The sequence below is a fragment of the Pezoporus wallicus genome, unplaced genomic scaffold (assembly GCF_028554395.1).
Source record: "Pezoporus wallicus isolate ANWC-B61680 ecotype Strahan unplaced genomic scaffold, APGP_CSIRO_Pwel_v1 contig_8232, whole genome shotgun sequence".
NCBI classification, from domain to species: Eukaryota; Metazoa; Chordata; class Aves; order Psittaciformes; family Psittacidae; genus Pezoporus; species Pezoporus wallicus.
The window spans coordinates 850,904-861,215 of record NW_026637105.1 but is presented as its reverse complement, the minus strand read 5'-3'; the positions used below and the strand labels follow the sequence as shown (position 1 = coordinate 861,215).

The 10,312-nt window shown below is 61.4% G+C and overlaps 2 protein-coding genes across 4 annotated transcripts; both read right to left on the bottom strand.

Moving 5' to 3' along the window:
• Positions 1–392: 392 nt before the first annotated feature.
• Positions 393–4,869, bottom strand: GJB3 (gap junction protein beta 3). Of its 3 annotated transcripts, XM_057403387.1 has the most exons (4): positions 4,465–4,869; positions 3,514–3,641; positions 980–1,767; positions 393–737 (listed from the first exon to the last, which is right to left on the bottom strand). In XM_057403387.1, exons 3-4 carry the CDS (start codon positions 1,735–1,737, stop codon positions 722–724), a joined length of 774 nt encoding a protein of 257 aa, XP_057259370.1. In that variant the 5' UTR covers positions 1,738–1,767; positions 3,514–3,641; positions 4,465–4,869; the 3' UTR covers positions 393–721. The 3 variants fall into 3 exon arrangements, with proteins under 3 accessions (XP_057259370.1, XP_057259368.1, XP_057259369.1); XM_057403385.1 differs by lacking the exon at positions 393–737 and having other exon boundaries at positions 934–1,767; XM_057403386.1 differs by lacking the exons at positions 393–737; positions 4,465–4,869 and adding an exon at positions 3,845–4,332 and having other exon boundaries at positions 934–1,767.
• Positions 4,870–8,798: 3,929 nt separating this feature from the next.
• Positions 8,799–10,036, bottom strand: LOC130596096 (gap junction beta-5 protein-like). Its single transcript, XM_057403384.1, has one exon. The coding sequence runs from the start codon at positions 9,935–9,937 to the stop codon at positions 9,122–9,124; it is 816 nt and encodes a 271-aa protein (XP_057259367.1). The 5' UTR covers positions 9,938–10,036; the 3' UTR covers positions 8,799–9,121.
• Positions 10,037–10,312: the final 276 nt, after the last annotated feature.

Here is a 10,312-nt window from a genome sequence, read left to right as displayed (position 1 = left end):
TTCCTTGGGGACCAGTGTGCGGTTCTGGGTGAATTGGAGTTTAACGACGCATGACGAGCCAGGAGGAGGCAAGGATGGACACCGGGCACACTGGTGCCAGGGCTCAACCCACACTGCCACGGGTGGGAGTTGGGGGGGACCCAGCTGCGGTCTCTGGGGAACCTCTGCAAATCCATTTCTTCTGCCCTCACCGGTCCCGCCAGTTAACAGCGATCAAAGCAGATCCCAGTGTCCACAGACAACACATTTATTGGCCTTTTGGATCCATAGCTCATGCTGCCTGTGACATCCGTCCAAGGTGAGGGGGATGCAAAGGCACCGAGGGAAGCAGCAGAGCCAGCGAGGGCATCTGGGTAGGTCACCAGCATGGTGCTTGCATGGTGTCCTGCCCCAGTGCTGGCCAACTGGCAAATGGAGCCAACCAAGCCCTGCTCCTCCGTGACTCCTCTGGCGCATGAAGAGGGCTCTGGGCACGGCGCTGAGCTCAGCATCTCTTTAGGGCATTGCTGTGATGTCCAAGCCCCGTGGCACCACCGCGAGCAGCCAGCCCAGCTCCAGGGCTGCCCTCGCCTTACCTGCGATTGCTCAGCCATACAAGGGCCTCTCTTGGGGGACTTCAGTCGTTGGGTTCAGTCATTTCTCGCACCTTGAGGGTTCAGGGACTTGGAGGCTTGAAAAGCATCTGGGCCATGGGGAGGTGAGGTGGCTGGGATGGGCTTGCTCACAGCTCCTCTCCTCTGCGGGAAGAACAGACACCCTCAGGCGTGCCCATGGGCAGCCAGCACCACCCTCCCTGTGCTGCTGGCACAGCCGGAACGTGCCCATAGTCCCAAACAGGAGCTTTCCCATGGATGTGTCCCCCTCCCCTTACAGCCACTGAGGTCCCGCCATCCCTGCACACTCCTCCCTCCCTCCTGCCCTCCCAGCAGCCCCTCAGACAGCAGCGAGGCTGGGAGCTGAGGCCCGCAGGGTCACACACCTCGTCTGGGACTTGTTGTCCTTCTCCTCGTTCTTGAGGTGGCACCGGCACGTGGAGGCCTTGCTGTAGCTGACCGAGCGCTTGGTGGACTTCTTCCACCTCCGCGCGCGCCGCACAACACGCTTGAAGATGAGGTAGAAGATCTCGCAGACGGTGAGGACGATGCAGATGGAGGAAGCTCCCACCATGAAATAAGTGAAGACTCTCTTCTCGGTCGGCCGAGCGATGTAGCAGTCTACGATGTTGGGGCAGGGGTCCACGTTGGAGCACTTGACCAGCCGTGGCAAGTCGAAGCTGTCCCACATCTTGTGGAGGAGGTAGAGGAACAGGATCTCTATGATGAGCTTGAAGAAGAGGCTGAACAGGTAGGTCCACCACAGCCCGCCGTGCTTCTTGCCCGTGTCGCTGTAGAGCCTGGGGCAATCCTCCCCGTTCTTCTCCCGGTTCTTCTTCTCGCGGTCCTCCCTGTAGGCCACGTGCATGATGACCAGGAGGGAAGGACAAGTGACAAAGATGAGCTGCAGGGCCCAGAGGCGGATGTGGGAGATGGGGAAGAAGTGGTCATAGCAGACGTTGGTGCAGCCCGGCTGCCGCGTGTTGCAGTCGAAGTCCTTCTGCTCGTCTCCCCACACGCGCTCGGCAGCCACCACGTAAACCAGCACACGGAAAACAAAGACCACGGAGAGCCAGATGCGGCCGAAGGCTGTGGAGTACTTGTTGACCCCACTGAGCAGCGCCTGCAGCGTCTTCCAGTCCATGGTGGCTGACAGAGGCCAGAGTCACCCAACCTGGAGAAACCCCAGCAGAAGCAGTGGGTGAAGAGCAGTGGGGGCACCTCATCGCTTGCTATGATTCATTCTGCCCCCCACCCCGGGTTCTGTCCTGGGTTTGGGATGTGGGGACAATCCCACCCACAGAGAACAAAGCCCATCCCCACACTCCTCTGGTGATGGAGGTGACTCAGCCCCTCTGCACTTCCGTCTGGCAGAGCCTTTGCCGTAAGGGATGAGCCACGCGGCCAAGTGCCTGTCACCACATCAGCCTGATTGCGTGTGATGGTGTAAACTGGCAGCGTGCTCCACTGGAGCAGGCCAGGGTCAACAGGGAGAGGCTGTGCCCGGGCAGCAGGCGGGGGGAGCTCGGCATTCCAGCAAAGCAAAGTCTGGGTGTACCCCAGGTCCCTTGGGACAGGGTGCGAGGGGACCCTGCAGCACATTTCCATCCCCAACCGCGTCTTCCTTCTCCCCCACTGCCTGCAGGCGCGCGTGCTGGTGCCCACCAGCATGGTCCCCAGTGCCTTGCCAGCCCCCTTTGGCTTCCCAGCACTGAGGCACAGGGTCAGTGGTTGCTTCATGTTCCCCTTCCATGGTGGGAAGGATGGGGAGCAGCGGGAGCCCCCTGGAAACCCACCCTGGCATGGGAAGGGCTGAGCTGGCTCCCCATGGGTGCAGCACCAGACCAGCAACGCACCCCAGCACACTTCCCTGCACACCCAGCACCAGCACGCTGTGGGGATGGATGCGGCCCTCTACCATTATGGAGATCCCATGGGATCCCAGCTGGTCCCAGACTTCCCTGAGCCTCAGTTTCTCTGTGGGTGAAGTGGGACAAACCAGCGGCCATGCTCTGCTAACGCCAAGAGCCGAAGGGGCAGCGGCTGCTGCAGAACTGGGATGCTGGGAGACACCAGGGACCTGTGTTTGCTGCCGCAGGTGATGCCCGAGGCAGCCATGCATGGATGAGAATGGGGCTGCTGAAAGCGAGAGTCCATGCACGGCACCAGTGTGTCACCATCACGTCCCTCCCCGGCAGCACTGCCAGCGGCCCCGGGGCCCTGCGCCGGCCAAACCAGCTCCACAGCACAGCCTGGGGCTGCCCCAGTGCAGGGCTTTAACCCGGACCCGGAGCGCTGCTGCTGCCTGGGTTGATGAAGCCCGGGGGGTTCAGCCAGGGGTGAGCTGGCAGCTCCTCACTGTGCTGTAAAGGTGCCTCCCCTGGCACAGGGCTTCACAGCCAGGCTGGGTCTGACCCTGCTTTTGAGGAGCCAAGGAACCCCCGCTGCCACTGACATGAGCACAGGGGTTTGCAGGGGAGGGTGAAGAGCAGAGCAGAGCAAGTTGAGGCCAGGGCCCGGGAGGTGGCACCGGGGCTGGCAAATGCTTCCAGTGGGAACATGTCCCAGATACCACAGGATCAAAAGCTTCATTCAACCCCAAATGCTAACTCCTTCCATCCCAGCTACTCAGGCCAAGCAGCACCGTGTGCTCACATGGAATCATAGAATCATGGAATGGTTTGGGTTGGAAGGGACCTTAAAGCTCCTCCAGCTCCAACCCCTGCCACGGGCAGGGACCCCTTCCACTGGAGCAGCTTGCTCCAAGCCCTGTGTCCAACCTGGCCTTGAGCACTGCCAGGGATGGGGCAGCCACAGCTTCTCTGGGCACCCTGTGCCAGCGCCTCAGCACCCTCACAGTAGAATTCCCACTCCCAAGGAGCTGTTGCCCATTGCCCACCCAGTGCCTCCCAAGTCCTACCTGGAGGGGGCTCAGGCTCCTTCCCGACTCACTGGGGGCTGTGTGATGGGCAGTGCCCAGCGCGGGGCATGGCCGGGGTGCGATGGCGCAGGGGTGATCACGGTCCTCTTGTCCGGGGAGTCCTGGGGCTGCAGGGAAGGAACAGAGCCTCAAGCAGTGCCCGGAGCCTGTGGGGCTGCCCAGGAGCCGCTGCTTTCCCCTCCTCAGCCAAAAGCTGAAGCCCCGCGCCCCTGCACAGCCCCAGGGTGAACGCCCCCTCACCACCCAATTCCCCCATGCCCATTCCTAGTGCCACCCATGATACCCAGCACCCATCTGCCCTGGTACCCACGTGTCTGGCTCAGTCCAGTGCCAGCTCCAGCCATGGACCCGCGGCAGGGCAAGAAGGGATTGGGAGCTCCATGCCCAGCCCCATGCCGGCGCGTGCTGCGTGCCCCACGGAGCACACGGCGCAGGGACAGCGCTCCCGGTGTGCTGGGCTCTGTGGGCAGCACTGATTTGCCTCACGGGGAACCCAGCACCATCACCAGACCCTGGCGTGCCGGCCCCCTTAGTCACCATTGGGCGCTGGGTCCTGCCCCGCGTGGGTGCAGGGTGTGGGGCTGAAAGCACCCAGCTCCTGCCTGGGGTGCGAGCGCAGCACCTTTAGGGGGGGCTCAGCCCTTCTCAGTCCCTGGGGACAACAGTGGGACACAGGAGCGAGGCCTGGGGTGGCCATTCCTGCTCCTTGGGCCATGCCATCCCCCTGCATTGCCCCCCTCACCCGGGTGTGCAGCCCCACAGAGCAGTGGCCCCAGCACTGTCGGTAGGGTTCTGATGTGCAATACTGGGGTCCCTGCAGGCACAGCAGCCCCATCCATAACATAGCTCCCACCGACATCCCCTTAGCACCAAGGGATCTGTCCCCCTACACCCCACACCCTGCGGCCCCCGTGAGCACCCTGGAGGTACCTGCCCGGCCGGCAAAGGGCCAGAAGGAGGTGGTCGGATCCGGGATCGGAGTAGGGGAGCTCTTCCCCGTCTGCGTTGCCTGCAGCCCTCCTGCGTGCCCAGGTTGTGTCCGCGGCGCTGGGAATGCGGGGAGGGCAGGGTGGTTTGTTCTGTTCCCAGTAACTGGGTGAGTCTGGCAAACAGCTCCCGTAGAGGCTCTTGTCTGCGCACATGCACACACACGTTCAGGTTGAACAATAAAGGCGGGTCAAATCCTGCAGCGAGAGCGACGGAGCCGGATTCCTCCACAAGCAACACCAGCAGCTCCTGCCCAGGTGATGCTCAGTCCCCTGCACGGGTGGCTCTGGGCGCAGCAAACCTTGGGCAAGAGCAGGGCAGCCGAGGGCCGACCCCGGGCTCACAGCAGTCCCCAGCCGCAGTCAGGCAGCACCCACTGCTAAGAGCCACAGATTACGCAATCACAACCCACTTTATGCGTTACTTTTGCCTTAGTAATAGTTTTGCAACAGCTCATCGGTATCTCCAACCTACTGCAACCTGCAGGCACCGCCCCGCGGCCACCGGGCTGTCCTGGATCAGCCCTCTCCCGAGCCGTGGCACAGAACGGGTGTCAGCCCATGGAAGCAGCGCTCCCACCCCGCAGGACCTCTGCCTCCTGCCACATCCTCATGGGACCTGGGATGTGGCCCTGCAAGGGAGATCCCGACCCTGTCCCCAGAGCCTCCCCCTGCGACAGCCCCATCGCGGCCCGGCCAGGAATGTGCTTCCTCTTGCCTGGTTCACCCGGCCAAGCACACGCGGGGCTTTGCCCGGCGCTGCACTGGGGCCACCCATCCCATGGGGATGCGCTTGGAGAGCCCCGCCGGGCGCTGGGTGCCCTGAGAGCTTTGCTCCCCGCGCTCGGGCACACACGGAGCCGCTTCCCCCGCAGCTCCCGGGCGCCAGGGGTCACACGAAGCGTGTGAGGGTTTGCTGGGCTGGGAACGGCAGCGGGGAGAGGCCGCAGCGATGGGAGCCCAAGAGACCCAAAGCAAACACTCAGGGTGCGGAGCAGGGTGAGCCCGGAGGAGCGGGCACACAGGGACCCTTAATGGGAGCTCCGGCGCCGGGAACCGGGAACCTCCCCTGACCCGCTCCTATCGGCGGCATCAGGAATTCGAGCTATGCTGCAGGGAACGGGAGCGGGCGGCAGGAATCCGGGGGCTGTGGCTCGAGCTGAAAACCCAGGGGAGAGGGAAGACGCGGAGAGCCACGGGCAGGTCCGGCTGCTGGCAGGGGCGGCAGCTCCCTGCCCCTCAGCGCATCCCTCCCTGATGAGGCGAGGAGCGGGGCCGGGTGCCTCCAGCAGCCTCTGGTCTCCAATTCTGGGATTTCAGGAGAGGCCACGGGGCCATGGGGAGAAAGTTCAGGTGTCCTGGCCTGGGCAGAAGAGTTTCCCTAAGGCAGCAGGGTGGGAAAAGGGAACACCCGGTGTTCCGCAGTGCTGAGCAGGGGATTTGGGCGTCCCAGCAAAGGGCAAGTCCCGGTGCCTCCCCCACCACCCTCTGATGAGTGATCCGGCGTGGGCACAGGGGCAGGGTGCCAGCGTGGTTCAGCAGCTCTCAGCACCGGGGAGCCCTCGGAGGAGCTTTGGGTCCATGACCAGGGTACAGCACCCTGCTCCAACGCACTGGCTGACGGGTGGAAGGCTTCGGTGCTTGATGTGATCCCTAAAACACCCGGTGACTTCCCGTGGCCTGACCCTGCGTCCTCCATAAAGGAAAATTCCCAAGCAGCGGAGCAGGCGGCTGCCAAACAGCAGGAAAACCTCAGAGGCTCTTTAAAAGGGTCTTAAATGGGGCACCCTGGGGGGCAGCCACTGGCCGGGGCTGGGAGCCAGCCCTGCCTTCATCTCCAGCTCCCTGCCTTCCAGCAGCATCCCATCCATCCCGCTCCAGGGCCGCATCCCCAGGGAGGAGACCTCCCCAGCAAGTGCTGGGTCATGGGAGTCACGGGAGCCTGGGAGCCGGCACCCCGGACACGAACCAGGGTTTCTCTTCAGTTCCCAGCAAAGAGGGGCTTGGGAATTGCCAGCAAACAGGCGGGAAGCTTTCAGGCAGGGAACAAACAAGGCCCTGCTCGGAAGGATGGGCTTCCCCCGACCGGTGCTGCTGCGCACATGAACCGCTCCACATCCCTGGCTGGGCTGGAGTTAGGGGTGGTTTTGGTTTAAATCCCCTCTCCCCAAGTTCTGGGGGCCTTCTGGGCACCCCACAAGCATTTTCCACCTGTGTAATGATGCAAAGTCTGGGAAATGCAGAGCTTTTACCATGACATCCGACACCAATCCTGCCTCTTAACCTAGTGTTGTGCATCCTCCAGCCCCACGCTTCTGCAGCACCAAGCGGGGCAACCTCAGCTCCCCTTGGTGCAGAGCACAGAAACACATCAAAAAGAAGCCAAATCCCCCTGTTTGTCCCACCAGGCACTGCTGATCCCAAGCCTGGATGGTGCAAGACACCCGGAGCTTTGCGGGGCGGCTGCAATGCTTGCTCGGAGCGAGATAAGGCAGCACAACAACAACAAATGCAACTGGCTCATCAGGTCTCACACTGGGCAGCAGCTCCTGCTGCCACTTTGATGTGCAGAAGCAGGGCAGGCGGGCAGGGTGGCTGCTCTGGTCTCACCTCTGCTGCGATCAGTGCTCGCGGCTGGGGAACACCTCAGGGTTTTGCTAATTGAGGACAGGCTTGATCAAGAGAAGGCTTGAAAACAAGCAGCCCAGCCCTAGCTCTCTGAACCAGAGGCAATGGCTTGCACACAGAGAACAGCTTCTACCCTCAGACATTAAAGGCTTTAATAAAGAAAGTTTTCATGTGGCGGTGTTCAAGGCCAGGTTGGACACAGGGGCTTGGAGCAAGCTGCTCCAGTGGAAGGGGTCCCTGGGTCCCTGCCCGTGGCAAGGGTTGGAGCTGGAGGAGCTTCAAGGTCCCTTCCAACCCAAACCAGCAAGCGCAGCAGTGAGGGTGGACAGAAGGAAGGCAGAGATCAGCACAGCTTCACTTGAAAAGAGATGGAAGGAATCCACCTCTATTTCATGTCTCCAACCCCACTGGTGTCAGCATGCCCAAGAGTCCCAGGGTTCCTCCTGGGGCTCCTCAGCCATCCCCACCATTGTGGGGCAGCTGGTCCGGTCCCTGCCCTCCCATCCGGATGCTGCAGCGTTGCCTGCCCTCAGCATCCTCCTTCAGCACATCCAGGCTGGTTCCCTTCCCCAGGGGGCTGTGGGAAGGAGCCCAGCTCTGCCCCGTGACCCTTTCCAGGGGTAGCTGGTTCATTGGGTCAGGCGTGCTGCAAAGTGGCAACGACTGAAAGCACGCTGGTCCCAAAGGACGTGGCGATGGCAGCCCCATCCCACGTCCTTCCCAGCAGAGACAGCGAATGCTCATGGAAGAAAATAATAATCACCCCTTCTAAATAAAGCAAATCCAGCAACAGCTCGAGCTGCATGTTCAATGTTCATGTTACTTATGAGTGCATTTGCCATGAAATTATTGTTAATTATTCATCCCAGCTAATGCTCAGTTACCGCTGATGGCCTTAAATTGCAGCGCTGCCTGAGTCACGGCAGAACGCGACATATTACAGCAATAAACAAGATCATATTCTGCCATTTAATGTTATTGTTTAATCAATGGTTGGGGTGGTTTTCCTCTCCTCTATTCGGCTGTTTTGCTCAGGTGTTTTCCTCTGGCCAGGCAGGAAGAGCCAGCAGCCCACGGCAAGCCTCACCCTGCACCACAATGGTGCCACAATGAACACGTGCCCTTGTCCCCACTCAGTTAATGAGTGTTATTAATGACGATCACATCAGTCTGAAATGGTCCTGTGGTGGGGCTCGTGTAGGGTGAGGGATGGGGACAGGGGCTCCCTAGGGGAGCTCGAGCCCTCACTGCCCCTCTTCCCTCTCCACCACCTCCGACCTGGTTTGAAGACTTGTGCCATGTTTAACCTGTCCCACAGCCGCAAAGGGCTCTGCCACCCATGGGTCCTCGGGGTCGCTCCCACCCCTGGGTGCGCCTGCCTGCGCCCAGCAGCCCGTTTGAAATCGAGAATTCACGTATTCACTGTGAAGCCTGGGGTTACAGGGAGGTAACGATGGATGCTGCCCTGTGCTCACCTGCGGCCAGTGCCTGCCAACCGCAGCCAGGGTTTGGTCACCGCTGCTCCAAACCCAGCCTGGAGCTGCCCATGGCAGCGATGCCTTTCCAGGGGTGGATGCTCTTGGATTATGATCCAAGGATTATGCCCAAGGAGCAGGAGAACAACTGTGCCGGCCATCACTTCTAAGGGATAGGAATTTCTATTCATTGCAAGGACATCCCCAGGACCAGCTCAACCTCTGGGTACCACTGCCGGTCCACAGCCACCACAGAGCTGCTTGCCCCTGTAGGCTCTTGGGGACTGCACATATCCTACAGGACCTGGTTGTACCCCAGGTTCAGCAGAACAACACAACGGGCCCTCCCCAGGACGGAAGAGACAGAGAGCCCTCAGGCACAGCCTGAACCCAAGGTGCTGCCACCCCAGTGCTCCTGCACCAGTGGGACGGAGGAAGAGGAGGAAGAGGAGAAGGGGGATGAAGGCGCACGGCTCCTAGAGCTGCCCAAGGGATGCTCTAGGGAAGAGTCTCCTCCTCGGGCGGTTGCTCAGGGCTGGAGGCCGTGGGGGGGATGGAGGCTGTGGGGGGTTTGTAGTCCACCCCATGGAAAACCTGCCCCTCCATTCCCACGGGCTCGGCGCTGGACGGTGAGCAGTCCTGGCTGTCCCCGCTGCCGGCCAGGACGCACTCGCGGCACCGCTTGCCAATGAGGTAGGTGGCCTCGATGAGGCTCAGCAAGATACAGATGCAGGTGGTGACCACCATGAAGAGGGTGAAGATGTTCTTCTCGGTGGGCCGGGAGATGAAGCAGTCCACCATGCTGGGGCAGGGGGCCAGCTCGCACTTCACCAGCCGGGGCAGGGTGTAGTTCCTGTACAAGTGGTAGAAGATGTAGAGGAAGACCGTGTCCACGCCGGCCTTGAAGACCAGGCTGAGCATGTACGTCCACCACAGCCCACCGTGCTTCTTGCCGGGGTTGGGGTAGAGGCAGCGGCCATCGTCCCCACCGGCAGCGCGGTGCCTCTGCTCCTTGGCCTCCCGGTACGCCACGTGCATGATGACGAGCAGGGACGGACAGGTCACCAGGATGAGCTGCAGGGCCCACAGGCGGATGTGGGAGACAGGGAAGAAGTGGTCGAAACAGACGTTGGTGCAGCCCGGCTGCCGCGTGTTGCAGTCAAAGTCCTTGTGGTCGTCGCTCCAGACCCGCTCGGCTGCCACCACGTAGACCAGGAGGCGGAAGATGAAGACAAGGGAGAGCCAGATGCGGCCGAAGGCTGTGGAGTACTTGTTGACCCCACTGAGGAGCCCTTCGAACAGATCCCAGTTCATGGTCCCCCGGTCCTGTTAGCTAGCCTGGGCGGAGAGAGAAGATAGGTGAAAGATGGTCTTTAACATCCCTTCCAGCCCTAACCATCCTATGATACAGTGACACCAAAGAAGTGGCAAGAAGTCCCAATCAGAACACCCATGTGCCCAAAGCACTGAGCCACACTCCTGCCTGGGTGGCCTTGGGGACACACACAGACATGGGTTGCACATGGGGACACGCACAGACACATGCCGCAGCTCAGACCTGGTCTCTGCAGAGCACCATCCCCTTCTGCGTGCTCACTGGTCACGGGGGCCTGGCAAAGCTTGATGGCTCTGCTGTGGCAAGAGCATCCTTCATCACCGGCTGCGGTCCATGTGAGCCCTCTGCCATCC

Excerpts from the sequence above, each read along its gene's own strand:
- GJB3 (XM_057403385.1), bottom strand. The coding sequence starts at position 1,737 with ATGGACTGGAAGACGCTGCAGGCGCTGCTCAGTGGGGTCAACAAGTAC.
- LOC130596096 (XM_057403384.1), bottom strand. The coding sequence starts at position 9,937 with ATGAACTGGGATCTGTTCGAAGGGCTCCTCAGTGGGGTCAACAAGTAC.